At 41.9% G+C, this 22235-nt stretch overlaps 3 protein-coding genes across 4 annotated transcripts in view; 1 reads left to right on the top strand and 2 right to left on the bottom strand.

Annotated features, from left to right (window-relative positions):
* The window catches only part of SMCO3 (single-pass membrane protein with coiled-coil domains 3), a 19692-nt gene extending 11146 nt beyond the window's left edge, over window positions 1-8546 (bottom strand). Inside the window, exon 1 of the mRNA XM_070790038.1 lies at window positions 8407-8546. The gene's annotated coding sequence lies outside the window, so the exon portion shown is untranslated. The remainder of the gene's footprint in view (window positions 1-8406) is intronic.
* Window positions 4053-4769, top strand: C5H12orf60 (chromosome 5 C12orf60 homolog). The gene has a single exon (XM_070790037.1). The coding sequence runs from the start codon at window positions 4053-4055 to the stop codon at window positions 4767-4769; it is 717 nt and encodes a 238-aa protein (XP_070646138.1).
* On the bottom strand, window positions 8527-22235 carry ART4 (ADP-ribosyltransferase 4 (inactive) (Dombrock blood group)). Of its 2 annotated transcripts, none has more exons than XM_019961510.2 (3): window positions 21714-22235; window positions 17073-17781; window positions 8527-8636 (listed from the first exon to the last, which is right to left on the bottom strand). In XM_019961510.2, exons 1-3 carry the CDS (start codon window positions 21882-21884, stop codon window positions 8545-8547), a joined length of 972 nt encoding a protein of 323 aa, XP_019817069.2. In that variant the 5' UTR covers window positions 21885-22235; the 3' UTR covers window positions 8527-8544. The 2 variants fall into 2 exon arrangements, with proteins under 2 accessions (XP_019817069.2, XP_070646137.1); XM_070790036.1 differs by lacking the exon at window positions 8527-8636 and adding an exon at window positions 10576-10764.

Here is a 22235-nt window from a genome sequence, read left to right as displayed (position 1 = left end):
AGCTAATTCGATTCAGTAGAGAAGATGCCTCTTTGATTGAAACTCTCAGAATTTTGAGGTCCCATCATGTCAGCTATTCCAGATATTAAATTTACTTTAGCTTCTGTTGCCTTTTGTACCTCCTGTTGCTGATTGCTCTAAGTTCTCAAGACATAGGGATAGAGATGTTTTCAGCCAAATGTGTTTTATGTGTGTGTATGTGTGTGTGTGCTCTTCTTTCCTGGCTGGAAGTTCTACTCTTTGTTACTGTCTTCTGTGTTATCTCAGTTAATCATCTTGACTCCTTTCCCTTAAAGCTTAGATCAAAGTCTCCCATGCTTCTTCCTCTAGATTCTGTCCTAATCTCTATTGATTCCTCTATAGTAGAGATACATCAGAAACAGGAAAATCACTCAACCTCAATAATTTAGTGGAAACACCATGGGCTTTAGAGTTGGACAGTCCCTATTTTGTGTATAGGGGCTTCCCTGGTGGCTCAGATGGTAAAGAATCTGCAGTGCAGGAGACCTGGGTTCAGTTCCTGGGTTGGGAAGATCCCCTGGAGAAGGGAATGACAACCCACTTTACTATTCTTGCCTGGAGAATCCCATGGACAGAGAAATCTGGCAGGTTATAGTCCATGGGTTGCCAGAGTCGGACATGACTTAGCGACTAAATCACTAAGACAATAGGATAGAGAGGTTGAATGTCTAGTCTGAAGGAGACACCTTAGTTCTAGGAAATTTGTCCACCCAGAAAAAGGACTTACTACTACCAGTTCATTTCATTTTTTCAATAATCAATAGAAATGTAGATTTCTATGTTTCAATTTAAAATTTGCAACTGATAACAAATTGTGGTAGGTCAAACAAAGCATATCTGGTTAGATTTTTCCTGTGAATTGTCAGTTTGTGACTCTTTGACAAAAATATTGAGATCAAATATGAAACCATTAAAATTGTCTAGATGAGAGTTCACCGGAATAGTAGTTATGAGAATGGAAGGGAGGGGGTGGATTGAAATAAGTTCAAAGAGAGTTAACAAGTTTTAGGGACTGATTCAGTATGGTGAAGAGAAAAGGAAAATAGATTTTGAGCCTCAACAATGAGGCAAGGATTAAGAGGAGAATGTTTTTGGAGGAGATGAGTGCAGTTTGGGATAATTGTGTGACATATACTGGTATAGTTACTATATGATGACCAGTAGGTAATTGGAAATTTAGATCTGGAGATCAGGAGAATGTCCAAGGCTACGCTGGGAGATTTAGGAGTCATCTACACATAGATGACATTTATAATTAATGGGGACAGGTGAGATCTTTTTTAAAGAAATAAGTTAGCCTTTATTTATTAATATTTAGGCTTCACTGGGTCTTTGTTACTGTGCACAGGCTTTCTCTAGTTGCAGCGAGTAGGGGCTACTTTCTAGTTGCAGTACACAGACTTCTCACTGCAGTGGCTTCTCTTGTGGGTCCCGGGCTCGAGAGCACAGGCTCAGTAGTTTTGGCACTTGGACTTAGCTGCCATGGCTCCACGGCATCCCCAGATCAGAGATAGAACTTGTGTCCCCTACACTGGCAGGCAGATTCTTTACCACTGGACCATGAGGGAAATCCCCAGGTGAGGTCTTGAAGGGAAAAAGTAGAGAATATGAGGGAGGCCAAAGACACAGCCTTGCTGAGAGGAGACTGGAAAGAACTTGCTGGTATAAGGAAGAAAAGCCTATAAAATGGGCAAATTCTTGGAGAGGATGTAGAAGGACCAGGTTTGTACAGCATTGTGGAGGCCTCTGGAGGAGAAAAACTTGAAGTAGGAAGAGGTATTCAGCAATTTTAAATAAGGCAGAGAATTCAAGATGTTTGTGTGTGTTAGTCACTTAGTCATGTCACCTCTTTGCAACCCCATGGGCTATAGCCTGCCAGGCTCCTCTGGCCATGGAATTTCCCAGGCAAGAATACTGGAGTGGTTGCCAGTTCCTTCTCCAGGGTATCTTCCTGACCCAGGGATTGAACTCAGGTCTCTTGCAGGCAGATTCTTTACCATCTGAGCTGTAAATAGGCCAAGAAATTTTATGGTTAGAAGTTATTGGTGCCCTGTAAGAAAATAATGAGGGATATAAACAAATTATTGTTGTTGTTCAGTCACTAAGTCATGTCTGACTCTTTGTGACCCCAGGGAGTGTAACCTGCCAGGTAACTCTCCATGGAATTCCCCGGCAAGAGTACTGGGAAATGCTGGAGTGCGTTGCTTTTTCCTCCAACAGAGAATCTTCCCAGACCAGGGATGGAACCCACATCTCCTACATTGGCAGGTGGATTTTTTTTTTAACCACTGAGCCACCAGGGAAGGCTAGAAATAAATGACAATAATGTGAAGAATTTCTTTCTTGGGAAATTCGAGAATTAAAGGAAGGAACGAGATGGGATCATTACTTAAAGGGAAATTCAGTTCAGTTCAGTTCAGTCGCTCAGTCGTGTCAGACTCTTTGTGACCCCATGATTTTGGGGTCAAACATTTTTCTTTTTTAAACTGAGTAGGGGGAATTCCTTGGTTGTCCAGTGATTAGGTCTCCATGATTCCACTGCAGGGGGTACAGGTTTGATCCCTGCTGCTGCTGCTGCTGCTGCTAAGTCGCTTCAGTCGTGTCCGACTCTGTGCAACCCCTGGTTGGGAACTAAGATCCTGCATGCCATGCAGCATGATCAAAATAGAAAATAAAATATAAACTAAGTAGGGCAGTTTTTGGCTGCACTGTGTAGCTTGTGGGATCTCAGTTCTGTGACCAGGGATTGAACCCAGGCCACAGTGGTAGTGAAAGCCCAGAATCTTAACCAACTGAATAGGAAAATGAGTATATTCATAGTCAAAGGAGAAGGACAAATGAAGAGGGAGAGATGGAGGATACAAGATAGCCTTGCAGCTTAATCAACAGGAATTATTTTCTCATAGCTCTGGAGGCTGAGAAATCTCAAATCGAAGTATGGGCCTGTTCAGTTTTTGGTGAAGGCTCTCTTCTTGATTTGCAGTCAGTCACATTCTTGCTGCAGTCTGACAAGGTGGAGAGAGTGAGGGAGGGTGCTCTCTGGTGTCTCTCTTACAAGGATACTAATCCTGTCATATCAGGGCCTTATGACTTAATTTAACCTTAATTACTTCCTAATAGTCCCTGTTTCCAAATACAATCATACTGGAAATTAGAGTGTCAACCTACTGGATTTCAGAAGGACATATTCATAGCATAGTTCAGTTCATAGCACAAAAGGAAGAGGGGGTGGTCGATAGAGCATAATTCTAGAGAAAATATCAAAAGAGGACTGTGAACATTGGTTATAGATATTAATATTCCTCTCTACTGCAGAAGAGGACAATTTGTGATGAAAGGACATTTTTAGACAAGATAGACATTTTGGGAGTTTGGATTAGATAGCCTTGATCCTCTTTGGAATACTGCCATCTCTACCTCCCCTGTCTGCTGCTGTCTACCTTTCAGTTGTTTAATAGTTACTTGAGATATTCTGTTCAGGATTTTTAGCTGTAATTAATAGGAAAGACTGGATGGAATGTGAGTGAGTATTGGTTGTTCAGTTGTATCTGACTCTTTGCAACCCCATGGACTGTAGCCCACCAGGCTCCTCTGTCCATGGGATTCTCCAGGCAAGAATATTAGAGCGGGTTGCCATGCCCTTCTCCAGTGGATCGAGAGTACTTGCTCTGTTTTAACTGGAACTAGAGTCCCTCTATGTAATCTTTAATGCTTTATCCAATCTTTCCCACTAGACTGGATGATTACTGAGGGTAATGCCTGAGTATCCATAGGTCAGCATATCCAATACGGGATCTAGCATGCAATATTTAATATGTGATTTAAAGTTTATGAAAATCCCTATTCTACTCTGCTTTAATTATTTGTGTTGCTATTTTTATTAAAGTACAAGATCATTTATGCTTGTATAGCCTTCCAACCTTTGACAGGAGTTATCCTCATGTTTATACTTTCAGTCTCTTTATGGTTGACACATGCATTTATTTGGATTCCTCCTTGTTTTACAGTGCTGAAACCTTTCTGCTGGAGAAATGTCTTCAGAATCAGAAAAGGATAAAGAGAGGTTCATTCAAGCTGCCAAAACATTCTTCTTTCACATGCAAGATCTTGCTTCCTTCACAAATGCACTCACCAAATTGTTCAACAGCAGTATGAGCACTCAGATCCTCTTGATGACTGTGAAAGAAGATGGTAATGTGAAGGATGTCTTTGAACAAATGCTCAAAATTTTTAAGGAGATGCAGTCTGTGGTGGTGGCCAAACAGGACCCAATGCAAAGTGAACCTCTAAGTTCCAAGATTGCAACAGCTATGTTCTCTATGGTTGAGAAGAGTAACAATATAAGGGAGTTGCAACAGTCAACCAAAGAAATGTTCAAAAATGTCCAGTCACCTATCATTGCCTCTGTGCTGAATAGTGGTAACATTCTTGAGAGTTTGGAATCTTCTCTTTTACTCTTGATGAAATATCCCATCATGAATCTTCAATTAAGTGACTTCTACAGGAAAGAACAATCAGATGCCACCACATCTGAGAAAAGTCCAGGTCCATCCAAAGCCACTACAATAGATGCCTTGAAAAAGTTGCAGGATGTACTCAACATTGAGAATGCTAAGTATACTATTAAGTCAGCTGCAGATCAAATGGAACAAATTGTCAAAACTATGGGACCAATCTTAGAGGTCCTCCAAAAAGCCATAAAAGCTATGGAAACCAAGTTTTCTGTGTTTAAGAAACCCAGGAACTAGTATGAGTGCAACAGAAGTGTTCGTGCTGGTCAGAAAACCAATTCAAACCATGCAAGTTTTCATAGTACTCCCTAAGACCCTCAGTGCCAAATATGTGGTCTACTGGGACACGAATTCAAAGAGTCACCTGGCAAACCATGTACCTCAAGTTTTGCTTTATTCAAATAAAAATAAATAACCAAAGAAATCCTGCTTAAAATGGTGGTTCCAGAAAAGAATATATTGTTCAAAAAAAATCAAGTATGATATTACATTTGAGGATATTTCTAAACATTGTATTTCATCTTAAAGCATAATTGAAATAACCTTCAATTAATTTCTACTCTTAGTAATTCTATTTCTGGTTTCTACAGTGCAAAGTCTAGGTAAATATATATGTTATAACTAAATAATACTGTTCAGACCCTAGGAAACAACTTCTCTATTTTTGTCATCCATATACCAATTTCTGTACACTTCAGTGGCTTGTCTATCATTGTGAAAGTGAAGTCGCTCAGTCGTGTCCAACTCTGCGACCTCATGGACTGTAGCCTACCATGCTCCTCCATCCATGGGATTTTCCAGGCAAGAGTATTGGAGTGGGTTGCCGTTTCCTTCTCCAGAGCATCTTCCCGACCCAGGGATTGAACCTGCGTCTCCCACATTGTAGGCAGACACTTTACCAGCTGAGCCACCCAGGAAATCCCCTATCATAAGCCATCACTAAATACCTTTGATATGATTTATCCAGAAGTAAAAAAGAATACTGAATGAGGAGTAATGGAATTTTCTTGCCTATGTGAATAAGACCAAAGCAGATGAGTCAGTCTTTGTTTCCTACTAAAGTCTTATGATGAGGAGATAGTAGAGGTTGAAAAATGAAAGTAACATTTTATACGGACATACAGACACACAGACTAACACATACACACAAAGACCTACAACTTGTTACTTGACCAAAACAGAAATAAGGTTTCTGACATGTGCTTGATTGAATTGGGGGAAAAAAAGACAGCTCCATTTGCCTGCCATAAAGTCTTGGGTTCTCATGAACTGCAAATGAGTGTATGCTCTCAAGATTGCCATATTTCCCTTTTTATCTGATAGGAACTTTGTGAAGGACAAGAAAGGCAATTAAGGGCGCTAATATATTTTTTTCTTTTTAAGAAGTATGGAATTAGCTATTTATTTTAAAAGCAGTTAACTCTAGTTCTCTTTTGGAATTTTACTTTCTGAGAATACCAGATCTTTCCTCATTTAAATATTTTCTTGTTTAAAAATCTTAAATCCTATTTTCTCTTTCAAAAATATAAATGCTTGCTTTTCATCTATATCTCAGAGGAACTAAGCAGCCTGGACTTTCAGAATTCATGGGTATGGAGCTAGCTTTCATCTTCACCCCATTTAGCTCAATTAGTAGGCTCTTTAGAGACCTAGAGATTCCCCATCAACCCACTTATCTTGTCTACTCTCCGAAAGAAGAGTCGGAGAACATTCTTAGCTGGGAAGTTTGATTTGCACTTTTTTAAAACCTAATTGTTTGCACATAATGGGGATTCAATATATCTTTGATATTTGCTGGGTAATTAGATGTTTTACTTTATCTTCACACACATATACTTGCATTCTTAGCATATGTGCTTAAATTTGCAATGAAGGCTTAAAATCCAATTTGCCACAAAGTCTTCTGTAAATTAACATATGAGTTTAAATTCTAACTTTTGTAATAGTTTAGAAGAAATGTGTGTGCAACACCCCATTACAGGCAGTGAGTACGATTCCACTGCCATCTTTCATTAACTTTCCCTTTTATTTCTTGGGTTTCTGTGTTTTCTCCCATCTGAGACTGAGACAGGCTGGGACCTGAGATCCTTTGCTACAGTCCTGCAGTACTTGGACCTGGACACACCTCTCTTCGAGCAACAAAATGCAAAGAAACTGTATGGGACTACAAATAACTGTGTGCATGTGTAGGTGGTATAAATTCTGGACCCAAAAGATACAGAGAGACCAAAAACCCAACTGCCACATCTGAAGAGCCCTCAGCAAAAACGGTACAGCACAAGCCCCCTGCACACACCACCACCTACGGAGTGGACAAAACACCTAAGCCACCCCTCTGGCCTGACGGGTGGACACACCCCTACCCTCACCCCACACAAGAAACAGGCTTGCCCTTCCCCTCCCTCAGGGAGCAAGCAATCAAGGGAGCCTGTTGTTTGCTCCCAGGTTCCTTCTGCTGCTTCCCCGGGTGGTTCAGAGGTTAAAGCATCTGCCTGCAATGCAGGAGACCCAGGCCCAGGTTCGATCCCTCGGTGAGGAAGATCCCAGGAGAAGGAAATGGCAACCCACTCCCTGGCCTGGAGAATCCCATGGACTGAGGAGCCTGATGGGCTACAGTCCAAGGGGTCGCAAAGAGTCGGACACAACTGAGCAACTTCACTTTCTTTCACTTTCCTCCTGCTGCAGCCTGGGTCCCAATAAAGTGAAAGTGAGGGCCTGTCTGACTCTTTGTGACCCCATGGACTGTAGCCCACCAGGCTCCTCTGTCCTTGGAATTTTCTAGGCAAGAGTACTGGAGTGGATTGCCATTTCCTTCTTCAGGTGATCTTCGTGACCCAGGGATCAAATCCGGGTTTCCTGCATTGCTGCTGCTGCTGCTGTTGCTAAATCGCTTCAGTCGTGTCTGACTCTGTGCGACCCCATAGACTACAGCCCACCAGGCTCCCCTGTCAGACACTTTACCGTCTGAGCCACCAGGGAAGCACAATAAAGCCTTGCCTGAATTTCTTGTCTGGTCTCTAGACAATTTCTGTTGATTAGGGACGGCCAAGAACCCTGGTTGATAACAAGACTACACTAGTTTGGTCTTGAATGCTGATAAAATTCTCTAAAAAATAATAAAATTGCTTGAGAGCGGGGGAAAAAAATCTTTAAAGAAAATTCACACATTTAGTATGTCCTTGGGGCTCATCAAATTCTTTAATGAAGAATTTGTCCTTTGCTAACTTAGGTATCTCTGATGTTTTCCTAATATTTGGGCTTTCCTGGTGGCTCAAACAGTAAAGAATCTGCCTACAATGCAGGAGACCCAGATTCAATCCCTGGGTTGGCAAGATCCCCTGGAGAAGAGAATGGCAACCCACTCCAGTATTTTTACCTGGAGAATTCCGTGGACAGGGGAGCTCAAGTATTTCTGATGTTATCCTAATATTTAGTATTGCTAAATAAAAAATTAGGGAAAGTCTTTGTATTTATCATAAAATTCCTTCAACTGAGATAGAAAGTTTAACTTAAATTATTAAGGCAGAAATATAATTTATTGATTTATGTGATGAAAAACTCAGGGTATCCAGTTTCAGACAGTTGGATCTAGGTGCACATGGACTGTCATCAGGATTCACTTTCTTTTCATTCTGCCGCTCCTCTTTCATGGTGTTAGCTTGGAAGGTAGACTCTCTTTTCGTTTGCAAGAGAGCTGCTAGGGGCTCTAGGTTCATATTCTGCTTTCAGTAATCTCCACTGAAATAAAAAAGGCCACTACCCCATTCCCAGCCCAAATTCCAATAAAGTACACTAATTGTATCTCACAGGCTCCAAATGAGTCATCTTCTATCCAACATGACTCCTTGTATCCATGGAGAAGAAATATACTTACAGGCCTACTCATAGGCAGTGGACTGAGCCAGTTCTATATCAGTTGATAGCTCGGCAGATTGATTCTCTATGGGTATTCAGGGTGCTTTTACGGGAATAAAGCAAAACAGGACAGGAGAGGCAAAACCGCAAGCTTCCTTTATGCTCCACTTTTGGAAAAGATGATGACACTGGTCAAAAAGGAGAGAGAAGCAACAACCAGAGGAGTAGGGATGCACTTTCTGCTGGAAGCTGTGAAAACAAACAGAAAAAGAATTAGCGATGTTTTAGGTAACAGAGTTTTTGTTTTGTTTTGTTTTTCCTAAAAAATCTACTTCATTTCTCCTTTGGTTCGCGTCTTAAACTTAGAAAATTTGTAACAAAAAAATTTGAAACTACTGTTTTTTAAAGGTGTGTAGTCTTTTTTAATAAGATTACTTTTATTTTTTTTTCTGGCCACATCATGTGGCATGTAGGATCTTAGCTCCCTGATGAAGGATCAGACTTGCATCCCCTGCACTGGAAGAGCAGTGTCGTAACCACTGAACCACCAGGGAAGGACTGAAGCTAGCTACTTTTAAAAAATGTATTCTCTCTTAGATTTTTAAATGACAACACAAGTCACTTATTTTGTAGACCATAAATTAGGTCCCAAGAGGATAAAAGGTGTACCTCAGGGTTGATGATAAAAGTTGATGGTAGAGATCTCCCGATTTTACGTCTTTATTATCATCGTCAGCAGAATTATCACCATTGCCATTATCCTTATCTTCATCACCATTATGAAAGCTAACATTGTTTAAAGACTTATTCTGTTCTGGAATCTTTTTAAGCACTTGCTGTAAATTAACTCATTTAATCCACACAACAAAACTATGAGGTATTTATCCTCATTATCCTCATTTTTTATTTGATAAAGCTGTGACAGAGATGTGAAGAAACTTGTCAAATGTCATGCATCTAGTATGCAGTGGAGGCAGCCATCAAATTTAGGCAGTCAGGTTTGAGCTATATATTTAAAAACTTTTATTTATGTAGTTATTTATGGCTGTGCTGGGTCTTCATTGCTGCATCCGGGCTTTCTCTGATTGCAGCAAGCAGGAGCTATTCCTCATTGTGGTGGGCAAACTTCTGATTGCAGGGTCTTCTCTTGTGGAGCACTGGCTCTAGAGCACAGGTACTGCAGTAGTTGTGCACGGGCTTAGTTGCTTGGCTGCCTGTGGGGTCTTCCCGGACCAGGGGTCAAGCTGGTATCCTTTGCACCACAAGGCAGACTCTCAACTCTGTATTTTTAACCACTGTATGGTCTCTACATATATTGTATGTCCAGTCATTTTTTTTTTTTAATTACAGGGTAAGCAAAAAGTATTCGTACAATCCTGCTTGAGGTGTGTGTGTGTGTGTGTGTGTGTGTGTGTATAGCATACATGGACACACACTTCACGGGAGAGGTTAGCAGATGGTAAGGTGTGGCTGATGAAAGTGATATTTATTATACTAATTGGGAATACAATGGGATGAAAATATTGGATGAGACGGAGGATGGAAACCTTTAAAATATGCTCTAAAGAAAGAATGGAATCTCCTGTTCAACCAGTCTTTACTGATTATTAGTGTAGAAAAGATATTGAGATAGAAAGCCATTCAACTCTGTGATTGCCTCAGTATTTGACCATATTGTTTGATAGGATGACCAGACAATGGAGAAATATTTTTCCACCACTTTCATGTAACATATAAGATCCCTAGAGTTTCTAGGCATTTCTATTTGGAATTCTACATATACTTACAGTAAATTTCAAAACCCTAACTTTCTTAGATAAACAAATTAAGAATGAAAGCATATTTCTAAGCTTTTGTCAAAGTTTATATTAAAATTGTATTGTACTATCTGAATTCTCAAAGGGACTAGGAGCCATTAATATCACTTTAGCAGGTCATTAGAATGATTCTTATGTGTTTTCTGTTTTGTTTTCTCTTCACTGAGACTAGAGATCACAGGGACCTCTAACCCCACCCTTTCTCACCTTTCTCATTTTTTCATGGACTAAGATTCTACTGAAGAGTTTTCAGAAAATATTGATCCACAAGAAAACAATATAACAGTGAAAGATCATGATTTGGTGCTGATTAGCTTTGGTAATCAAAGAGCCTCTTGATGAGGGTGAAGGGGGAGAGTGAAAGAGCCGGCTTAAGACTAAATATTAAAAAAAACCCTAAGATCATGGCATCTTGTCCCATTAATGTATGGCAAATAGAAGAGGAAAAAGTGGAAGTAGTGACAGATTTCTTCTTCTTGAGCTCCAAAATCACTGTGGATGGTGACTGCAGCCATGAAATCAGGAGATGGTTGCTTCTTGGCAGGAAAGCGATGAAAAACCTAGACAGTGTGTTGAAAAGCAGAGACATTATTCTGCTGGCAAAGGTCTGTATAGTCAAGGCTATCTATGGTCTTCCCAGTGGTCATGTACTGTTGTGAGAGCTGGACCATAAAGAAGGCAGAATGCCAAAGAATTTATGCTTTTGAACTGTGGTGATGGAGAAGACTACTGAAAGTCCCTTGGAGAGCAAGGAGATCAAACCAGTTAATCTTCAGGGAGATGAACCCTGAATATTCACTGGAAGGACTAATGCTGACCCTGAAGCTCTAGTGTTTTGGTCATCTGATGAGAGCAGATGACTGACAACTCATTGGAAAAGTCCCTGATGCTGGAAAAGATCAAGGGCAGAAGGAGAAGAGGGCGTCAGAGGATGAGATGGCTGGATGGCATCATCAGTGCAATGAACATGAACTTGGGCAAACTCTGGTAGATAGTGAGGGACAGGGAGGCCTGGCATGCTACTGTCCATGGGGTTGCAGAGTCAGACATGACTAGGCGACTGAAAAACAACAACAAAGCTTTGGTATTGAAGCTTTACCCTTAGATGCTTGACTTTGATCATTTTTGTTACTTTCATTGGGACTCAGTTTTCTCATCTATAAAATGAGTTTTTTACATCCCTGGGTCAGGAAGATCCCCTGGAGGAAGGCATGGCAACTCTCTCCAGTATTCTTGCCTGGAGAATTCCAAGGACAGAGGAGCCTGGTGAGCTGCAGTCTATAGGGTTGCAAAGAGTCAGACACGACTGAGGTGACGTAGCACCCTGGCACAGAGCCATTAACAAATGCCCAGCTTTCACTGGCTCCATCATCTGTTCTTCCCATCATGCTTTGTGGTCCATCTCCCAGATTCATTCCATTACTTATTCTTCCATCCATTCATTTCAGATGGACACCGTACTTCAAGAAAAGCATGATGTCACAAATTGGGTAAACTACTTTGGGATAATTGAAGCCCAGAGTAAAAGAAAATAGGAAGCAGTAAGTTAATAAAATAAAGATGAAAGTCACTTAGTTGTATGACTCCAGACCAGAATACTGGAGTGGGTAGCCTTTTCCTTCTCCAGGGGATCTCCCCAACCCAGGGATCAAACTCAGGTCTGCCACATTGCAGCATATTCTTTACCTGCTGAGCCACAAGGGAAGCCCAAGAATACTGGAGTGGGTAGCTTATCCCTCTCCAGCAGATCTTCCTGACCCAGGAATCAAACCTGGGTCTCCTGCATTGCAGGCGAATTCTTTACCAACTGAGCTAACAGGGAAGCCATGGTAATGGTAATAGTAACTAATGGTTCTAAGAGCTTTTGCATGCACTCATTCATTTTCTCTTTACCAGAATCTTATAAGGTAAGTTTTATTTATTTATTTTTAATTATTCCTATCTTACATATGAAGGAAATGAGGCACAGAGAGAATAAGCCATTTGCCTGTATTCTCACTGCTAGTAACTGGCAAGATTAACATGTAAACCCACGCTGACTGCAAACAATTGACTATATTTTTTCTAGAAGCATACTTAAGAATTTTAATTATGTGAAAGATTTTAACAAACCACACTTCTTTGTGAATCCAATAATACAGAACAGAGCATGTATTTGTGTGTCTACAGATTTTTGGCACCGATTATTTTGCTGAAAGAAGCAACATTTAAGGACAAATACCTAACATAATGTATTTTGAGTCTTCTAATGTGCATGAAGACATCTGTTTCTATGGTAACAAGTGTAGGTCACATGAGGGGTGGGAGAAGAATTAGAGGGAAAAGCTGTTCATTTATACTGTCTTTTAACAATTTTTCTTTTGCAAATTTACTTCCTTCAGTGTAGTATGCTACCAATTTGACCTCGTGACTCTCTGAAGGCAACAGATTCTTGGGAACTCTTTGAACCTGAGAACTTCAGTTACAAGTTAATGGAAGCAATTTTGAAATACCTTGAAGGACTGAGGAAGCTCTACTCTTTAATCTACTGTCTCATCGTTGGGAGAAACGCAGTGTCCCAGGCTGACCCATTTTAAAAGCCTTCATGTTGTTTTTTGCATATTGCATCTGGCAGATTAAGAGGGAACTGGGAAAGAAACGTAAGTCACTGGCTCAAATGGGACATTTTAGGATATAAAATAATGGGACTTCTCTGGTGGTCCAGTGGTTAAGACTCTGAGCTTCCAGTGCAGGGGATCTGGGTTTGGTCCCTCGGTGGGGAACTAGGATCCCACATGCCGCAGGGCACAGCCAAAAGAATAAATAAATACAAATAATATATAGACTAGTTTATGGCTTCTGCTGGTGAAAAAATTGGAAGAATAGAAAACAATGTCCTGCAAGGATTCCAGTTTCATGAGGAATTAGATATTGTGAATTCCCCAGGCTGAGGTTAGTGATTATCCAGGTGATTGGCCAGTAGTGATCTGGACAACAGCCATCTAGAAAAACAGGGCTTGAGAGTCCACTGACCTTCCTCCCTCTTCCCAGTGAAGGACTCCCAGATAAGAAAAACACACCTTCTCCCTCCTCCCACTGTTCATGTTTGCATCAATCTAATACTGCTCCAGGATGTTGGGATAAGCAGAGTGTCACTTATCAGTTAATAGAAATGACTTCAGAAATTTGAGTACTTCCCTAGTGGCTCAGATGGTAAAGAATCTGCCTGCAATGCAGAAGATCTGGGTTTGATCACCGAGTTGGGAAGATCCCTTGGAAAAGGGAATGGCTAGGCTGAACGCCCGAGAATTGATGCTTTCACACTGTGGTGCTGGAGAAGACTGTTTAGAGTCCCTTGGGCAGCAAAGAAATCAAACCAGTCAATCCTAAAGGAAATCAACCCTGAATATTCACTGAAGTTCCAATACTTTGGCCACCTGATGTAAAAGGCCAACTCATTGGAAAGATATAAGGCAGGAGGAGAAGGGGGTGACAGAGGATGAGATGGTTGGATGACATCACCAACTCAATGGACATGAGTTTGAGCAAACTCCTGGAGATAGTGAAGGACAGGGAAGCCTGGCATGCTGCTGTCCTTAGGGTTTCAAAGAGTCAGACACTGCTTAGGGACTGAACAGAGAACAACAAGAAATTCTGGGCTTCCCAGGTGGTGCTAGCAGCAAAGAAGCCACCTGCCAATGGAGGAGACACAAGGGACACAGGTTCGAGCCTGAAGTTGGGAAGGTCTCCTGGAGAAGGAAAGGCAACTCACTCCAGTATTCTTGCCTGAAGAATTTCATGGACGGAGAAGCCTGGCGGGCTATAGCCCATGAAGAGTTGGACATGACTGTGTGACTGAGCACACAGCACAGGAAAGATTTCAGAAAGCGCTTTTCCACTAAGGAATAAGAACCTCAAGAAACAAGAACAAAATAAAATACACTGCGGTGAATAGCTGAAAATATTCTGGAGTCTTGCAATTTTTTTTTTTTTTTTTTATGTATAACCTATAGAGATAGGTGAATAGTAGCAAAACTGCACTTAGTCCCTCAGTCATGTTTGACTCTTTGTGACCCCATGGACTGTAGCCCACCAGGTTCCTCTCTCTGGGATTCTCCAGGCAAAAATACTGGAGTGAGTTGCCATGCCCTCCTCCAGGGGTTCTCCCCAACCCAGGGATTGAACCCAGGTCTCCTGCATTGCAGGCTGATTCTTTACCAGTGGAGCTACTAGGGAAGCCCAGTAGCAAAGCTACCTATCTCAAATGATGAGAACGAAGCCACGGTATTCCAGGCAGATGCAATTCTGGAAAATCCTGGAACCTGGCTATGGATATTCTTATCAAAATATCTTATGATATATTCTTATCAAAAATAGTGAGCTTTTGATATTTTATTTTAAAATATCACTATTTTATTCACATTCTACCCTAGTTTTTCATTCTTCTCTATAAACATTAATCTCTTGGGTCTGTGGAGCAGAAACACATGCCATTCATTATTGGTATCTTCCCTGCTGGCAAGGAGAGAAGGGTGTGGATGAGAGTCCTGGTAGAGCACCTCTCCCTTGGTCTGTGTTTACAAATAGGCCAGAGTGAGCAGGATCTTGACCTCAGCGGGGATGCCAGTTTGAAGACGGTTGCAATGCTGCAGCCTTAATATGTTGAGAAATGCTGATGGGCTGAATTATTCACAGTAGCCATGATGATGGAGTAGAGGAAGAGTAGGGGATATTTCAAAGTTAGACACTGTAGCTGAGTTACAGTTGACTTTGTAAACGAACACACATGTGGATAAGGATGGTCTTCCTCTTTCTTAATCAAACAGGGGACAGCCTTTGCTATAGAATTTTCACTGTGTTTGCTCCATCAAATGACTGTGGCTGGCAACATACAAGGATAAAATGGAATCAGTCACATGTGTTTCTATAAAAGAGCTTAACACATGTTTATATTGTGGTAACTAATTACTCTTACTTCAGTTCATTTTTCATGGTATCATCAGTTGTTCTGTTATTTAGTTGCCAAGTTGTGTCTGACTCCTTGCAGTCCCATGACTGCAGCACACCAGGCCTCCCTGTCCCTCCCCATCTCCCGGAGTTTGCCCAAGTTCATGTCCATTGAGTCGGTGATGCCATCCAACCATCTCATCCTCTATCTCCCTCTCCTCCTTCTGCCTTCAATCTTTCCCAGCATCAGGGCTCTTGCTAAAATACTGATCTGATTGATACTCCACTTCTTACAGACTCTAATGATTTCTCACTGCTTATGGCATGAAGTTTGAAAATCCTTGGCATGAAATACAAGAATTTTTACAAACTGGCCCTGTCAGATCTCTCCAGCCCAAATCCATTTCCTACTCTCTTTGTACTCCTGGCTTCTTCCTACATCTTACACTCTGGTTGTCCAAAATCTTGAAATTTACCTGAAGATACCAGATTGTTTGAAATCTCTGAAATTTAGTATGTTTTTTCTGCTTGAAATGACTTTTTGTCTTGTCCTTACTAAAAGCCAATATACATATTTTTGGCCTTTCCCCCACAAGCCCACTCGAAAAATAAATTTTATAAAAGAATAGTGATGCAGAAAACAAATTTATGGTTACCAGGGGGGAAATTGGGGGAGAGATAAATTGGAAGATTTGGATTGACTAGCATATTCAAAAGCAGAGACATTACTTTGCCAACAAAGGTTCGTCTAGTCAAGGCTATGGTTTTTCCTGTGGTCATGTATGGATGTGAGAGTTGGACTGTGGAGAAGGCTGAGTGCCGAAGAATTGATGCTTTTGAACTGTAGTGTTGGAGAAGACTCTTGAGAGTCCCTTGGACTGCAAGGAGATCCAACCAGTCCATTCTGAAGGAGATCAGCCCTGGGATTTCTTTGGAAGGAATGATGCTAAAGCTGAAACTCCAGTACTTTGGCCACCTCATGTGAAGAGCTGACTCATTGGAAAAGACTCTGATGTTGGGAGGGATTGGGGGCAAGAGGAGAAGGGGACGACAGAGGATGAGATGGCTGGATGGCATCACTGACTCGATGGACGTGAATGTGAGTGAACTCCGGGAGTTGGTGATGGACAGGGAGGCCTGGTGCGCTGCAATTCATGGGGTCACAAAGAGTCGGACACGACTGAGCGACTGATCTGATCTGATATACAGTGTGTGTGTGAGTCGAATCAGGTGTGTCCAACTCTTTTCGACGCTACAGACTGTAGCCCGCCAGGCTCTTCTGTCCACAGGGATTCTCCAGGCAAAAATACTGGAGTGGGTTGCCGTGCCCTCCTCCAGGGGATCTTTCCAATCCAGGGATTGAACCCAGGTCTCTCATACTGCAGGCGGATTCTTAACCAACTGAGCTACTAGGGAAGCCCCCACATACACATTACTATATATAAAACGGTAACTGATAAGGACCTATTGTTCAGCACAGGGAACTCTACTTAGTACTCTGTAATAACCTTTATGGGAAAAGAATCTGAAAAAGAGTGGATATATGTGTATGTATAACCGATTCACTTTACTGTTCACCTGAAACTAACACAACATAATAAATCAACTAGACTCCAATAAAACTTTTTTAAAAAAGAAAAAAAATTAAAATTACTTTTTTGACAAGATTAAAAAAAAATAGTGGGCTGTGATCCTAGTAATGTATGTGGTTTAGTTGCTCAGTCATGTTCAACTCTTTGTAACCCGATGGATTGTAGCCCGACAGGCTCCTCTGTCCATGGGGATTTTCCAGGCAAGAATACTGGAGTGGGTTGCCATGCCCCTCTTCAGGGGATCTTCCCAATCTGGGTCTCCTGCATTGCAGGTGTTCTCCTTACCAACTGAGCCACTAGGGAAATCCCGATCCTGGTTACAGTGAATTAATTTCGATTAATAACAATACCTTTTAGTAGCTGACAGTTGTATGTGCTTTGGGTCCCATTTGACAGCAATTGCAACCAATTTCCTCTTGGATGGTAGCTCACATTGACAACTTTAAACAGCTCATAGGGAGGGACCAAGACCTCCTTCTTGAGAGAGAAGTCTTGTACTGGTGCCCCCAGGCAGGTCAACATGGTAAATAGAGTTTGGTTTCCAAACCTCTGTGCCTGTTCTCTTGCTGGGGAGGTGGAGAGGAATTGGCCAAAGCGAACGATCGAACCCACGGGGGCTCGCAAGTAAACGCCCTTCAACTCATGCTGCACCTCGTAACACAGAGAGTCTTTCCTCGAGACAATCTCTTTCCTCAGCAGCTGGATTGCTGAGGTCAGGAAGTAGTGTAGATATTTGAAACGGAATGAATGTTTATACTGCTGCGGAGACCCAGCAGCACTGGCCATGGCTCTGGAGAAGTCTAAGTGAACTCTGTCGTCCGATAAATAAACCGAGACAGCCAGAGCATGTGTAATAGTCATGTTCCCGGGGAGAGGTTTTTCTTGGTTCAACCAGTTTAAGTGTGTTTGGTGCCAGACCTTGCGGTAATGCTTACTGGATTCTAGTTCTTCCATGAAATAATCCCCTTGAAGCAGCATCTCCATGACTTGTTGGCTGCAGCCTCGGTACTGATCATCAAAGGAATTTGGTGTCAAGTCAAAGTCGATTTTAACTGCAATCTATAAGGAAAGAATTTCACATGCTAGCAAGGTAATTCTCAAAATCTTTCAGGCTAGGTTTCAACAATACATGAACCAAGAACTTCCAGATGTACAAACTGAATTTGGCAAAGGCAGAGGAATCAGAGATCAAATTGCCAACATCTGCTGGATCATAGAAAAGCAAGAGATTCCAGAAAAACATCTGCTTCACTGACTATGCTAAAGCCTTTGTCTGTGTGGATCATAACAAACTGGAAAATTCTTAAAGAGATGGGAATACCAGACCACCTTACCTGCCTCCTGAGAAACCTGTATGCAGGTTAAGAAGCAACAGTTAAAACTGGACAAGATTGAGTGACTGAACAACAATAAGGAAAGAAGAATCTTGAATATAACTTTTCAAATCAGATGGTGAGTGTTGTTGACCTGAAATAAATAGACTGCCAGGTATTTTGCCAGCAAAGATAGGTTTATTCAGGGTCAGCAAAGAGCTGCAATTCAGGGTTTGTAACCATGGTGCAACATGTACAGGTTCTCACAGGGCAAGGGAAGTAAAACACTTTCCTAGAGAAGAAACGGAAGATGGGAGGATATAGTAAACAGAGTTCATGGCTTTTCACTGGCCCAGTCCTTACCAGGAAAGGGGCTTCCCTGATGCTCACTTGCTAAAGAATCCGCCTGCGATGCAGGAGACCCTGGTTTGATTCCTGGGTTGGGAAGATCCCCTAGAGAAAGGATAGGCTACCCACTCCAGTATTCTTGGGCTTCCCTTGTGGCTCAGTTGGTAAAGAATCCGCCTGCAATGTGGAGACCTGGGTTCGATCCCTGGGTTGGGAAGATCCCCTGAAGAAGGGAAAGTCTACCTACTCCAGTATTTTGGCCTGGAGAATTCCATGGAGAAGTCCATGGGATCACAAGAGTCTGACACGAATGAATGACTTTCACACTCACTTTGCCAGGAAAGAAGAGATGCTTCTCTTCTTCCTGTTGGGCTCTACTATCCCGGGAGCAGGGCTTCCTCAAAAGAATCCATCTGCAATGCAGGAGACAATGGAGATGCCGCTTTGATCCCGGGGAAGATACCCCGGAAAAGGAAATGGCAACCCACTCCAGTATTCTTGCCTGGGAAATCCCATAGATGGAGGTGCCTGGTGGGCTACAGTCCAAAGGGTCGCAAAGAATTGGACAGGACTAAGTGACTAAGCGCATAAACACACCCACAAACACACACACATCCTGGGAGTAAGAGCTCCCCCTTCTGGTCTTCTGACTCTATTTAACTGATGTTTCTGGTTTTTTGGTTTTTTTTTTAAATTTTGCAGTGTGGTAGCTGATTTGCTTTATTTGCTATACTCTTTAAGACCAAGTCGTCTCCTCAAAATCAGTATCTGCTGAAATAAGTTTCACTCATAGTCATTACACTGCTCCAGCTTTTCCTGTGTCTGTGACTCATGTTAGATATTGAATTTAGTTTGACAAATATTACTAAAACACCAACATCCTCATCCCCCACAGAGAAAGTGCCTCTTCTGTATCACTGCAAAGTCTTTTTGCACAGTGAGTATTTTGAATAAAAAATAAATAATCTTAAAGTTTAATTATACTTTCTGTTTCTTCTCCTACCCCTTCACATTCTCACACTGATGTTACAGGGAATATTTCTTTACACTTAAAGAACACTTAAAGGCTGTATTAGAAGTCTTTGGGACTTCCCTGGTGGTCCAGTGGTTAAGACTCTGCATCTTCACTGCAGGAAGCACAGTTTGGATCCCTGGTCACGGAACAAAGATCCCTCATGCCATTCACTGCAGCCAAAACAAAAGCAAAACCAAACCAAACCAAAACGACAAACAATGACTTCAGTGATGAGTGATGTTGAGCTCTGTACGGGGGCTATGACAACCCTCTCCTCTGCCCAGGACTTGAAATATGAAGGCTAACATACAATTTTTGCTATTGAATAAGAACCTGTTGGAACATCCATCTTTAGGTCTGATGGCTGGTGGGCTTGCTAAGGGTAAACCCCAGAATGAGTTGACTTGCCCCCTTAGGTGCAGGCAGTATTGGACTGCAGCCTGTCCAGGTGGGATTCTTGTCGTGGAGGAACACATAACTCATGCCTTTTGCCATGGGGCTACCTCCCAGAAGGAAGAGGGGCAGAGTCAAATGCAGTATACCCAGTTATTCTTCCTGACACTACCAGTCAAGTAAATCTGCCCACTTCCAGGGGAGCAGAGTGAGGAAAGAGCTGGACAGAGGTCAGTAAGGTTCCTTGGAAAGTCCCTCCTCTTATTAATAGAAACCAGGAGTGGGAAAAAGGCATTCTCTTATAGGGAGCCAAAGGAATATTACTTATTGATATCTAGTGCATATTAAGTTTGCCATAATAAAGTTAGTGACTTCAAAATACCTGGGCTTCCCTGATGGCTCAGATAGTGAAGAGTCTGCCTGCAACTCGGGAGACCCAGGTTCAATCCCTGGATCAGGAAGATCCTGAGGAAAAGGAAACGGCAGCCCACTCCAGTATTCTTGCCTGGGAAATTTCATGGGCAAAGGAGGTTTGTGGGCTATAGTCCCTGAGGTCACAGAGACTCAGACATGACTGAGCGACTACTAACACTTTTTCACGTTCAAAATAAATGAATAAATAAATAGGAGTTAGAGATTTGAAGACAAGTCATCAAGTATCATCCACCCATAACTGAAAGCCATATTTTTCAGTTATCTGAATTTCAAAATGTTTCCTTCTTGGCAAAGAAATGATGCTTTATTAATAAACAGTACTTAATAAGGAACATATTAAGAGATAAAATTTCATCCAGTGAGTGTCAACAGTGCAGCAGCTGCAACTAAAAAACATACCATTGGGTATTTTTGCTATATTATTTATGGCAAGAAGTCAACTAGTTTGTGTAAACTGGAACAAAATTTTAAGACTGCTTAAATGATTTTAACCAATGACTCTTCACAGCAGGTTTACAAATAGTTCTACAGAATATATCTAAGCCAAAAACAAAAGAAAAATACCTCTGTCAAACCTCATACACTCCAAAGCTTTAATCTATTACTAGATATCAAATGGGTATTCTGTTTTCTCTTAACATGAGGTCATATAGAACTTTATAGTGCTTCTTTTGAGTTGATCTATATGAGATGGCTAGTGTCAGGTAGTGAAAGTGAAAGTATCAGTCGTTCAGTTGTGTCTGACGCTTTGCAACCCCATGGACTGTAGCTCACCAGGCTCCTCTGTCCATGGCATTCTCCAAGCAAGAATACTGGAGTATGTAGCCATTCCCTTCTCCAGGGGGTCTTCCCAACCTAGGGATCAAACCCAGGTCTCTGGCATTGCTGGCGGGATTCTTTACTGTCTGAGCCACCAGGGAAGCCAATGCCAGAAAGACTTAGTTTATTTTGCATTATTTGTCCTATAGATGCAGTCTTTTATGAAATTTTATGGACAGTAAAAATTAATGCTGAGACTTCCCTGGTGGTTCAGTGCTTAAGACTCCACATTTTCACTGCAGGGGGCACAGGTTCAAACCCTGGTCAAGGAACTAAGATCTTGCATGCCACCTGGCACAGCCAAAAAAAAACCACCAAAAAATCCAAAACAAAAAATAATGCTACGTCTCTAGCTTGCATGTGTGTATGCTAAGTTGCTTTACATGTCCAACTTTTTGTGAACCTATGGACTGTAGCCCACCAGGCTTCTCTGTCCAGGGGATTTTCCAGCAAGAATACTGGAGTGGGTTGCCATTCCCTTCTCCAGGGGATCTTCCCGACCCAGGGATCGAACCTGGGTCTCCTGCATTGCAGGCAGATTCTTTACGGTCTGAGCTACTAGGAAGCCCCTATCCCAAGGAATTAAAGGTCATTTAAAGGCTATCACCAGGAGGATGCTCCAACAGAGCCCTGATCATAAAGAGATCACCTCCTCCACTATAACTCACCGTGGGTCTCTGCAGACCAGAGCACAGCAGCAGGAGAAGAAGCTGCCCCCTCAGGAGCCAGATTCTCACCGCAGAGGCTGCAGTATTTGCCAGAAGAATCCTTCTGCAATGATTGGTCAGGGGACAGCATTTGTTTGTGTGCAGAGCGTTTCTTTGCCCTCGCAGCTCCATCCTAAAATCAGCTTTCAGGATGCTCCTTTGAGGTTTTTCTCCTGGAGTAAGTCTCAACAAGAACTCTCCTCTCCCACGTGTATCTCGAGACTTCTGTTGACCACCACCAACTAGCAGTTTTTCCAAGGGAAGAATTCAACTCACTCGTAAAGCTGGAACCACTGCTGAACAGCCAGATTTGCGAACCAAATAAGGGATTCTAAAGTGAACTCAAGTTAGTTCCCAATTTAAAAAAAAGATCCTGGTCTTGTTTGTATGTGGGGAAATTCCAAAGGCTTATTAAGGGTCAGGCTCACCAGCTCAACCTTTAACTTCCTTAGCAAAGCAGGACAAGGCATGCCCTGTATGATG

This window comes from Bos indicus, chromosome 5, assembly GCF_029378745.1.
Source record: "Bos indicus isolate NIAB-ARS_2022 breed Sahiwal x Tharparkar chromosome 5, NIAB-ARS_B.indTharparkar_mat_pri_1.0, whole genome shotgun sequence".
Classification (NCBI taxonomy): Eukaryota; Metazoa; Chordata; class Mammalia; order Artiodactyla; family Bovidae; genus Bos; species Bos indicus.
Note: the sequence above shows the minus strand (reverse complement) of the source record. Positions and strands in the feature narration are given on the sequence as shown.

Bases quoted from the DNA above. Each gene is read 5' to 3' on its own strand.
- C5H12orf60 (XM_070790037.1), top strand. From the start codon at position 4,053: ATGTCTTCAGAATCAGAAAAGGATAAAGAGAGGTTCATTCAAGCTGCC.
- ART4 (XM_019961510.2), bottom strand. From the start codon at position 21,884: ATGGAGCTGCGAGGGCAAAGAAACGCTCTGCACACAAACAAATGCTGT. The intron at 17,782-21,713 runs GTGAGTTATAGT...CTTTCCTTATAG, and splicing joins CTGGTCTGCAGAGACCCACG to ATTGCAGTTAAAATCGACTT. The intron at 8,637-17,072 runs GTATTGTTATTA...TTGTTTTCACAG, and splicing joins CAACTGTCAGCTACTAAAAG to CTTCCAGCAGAAAGTGCATC.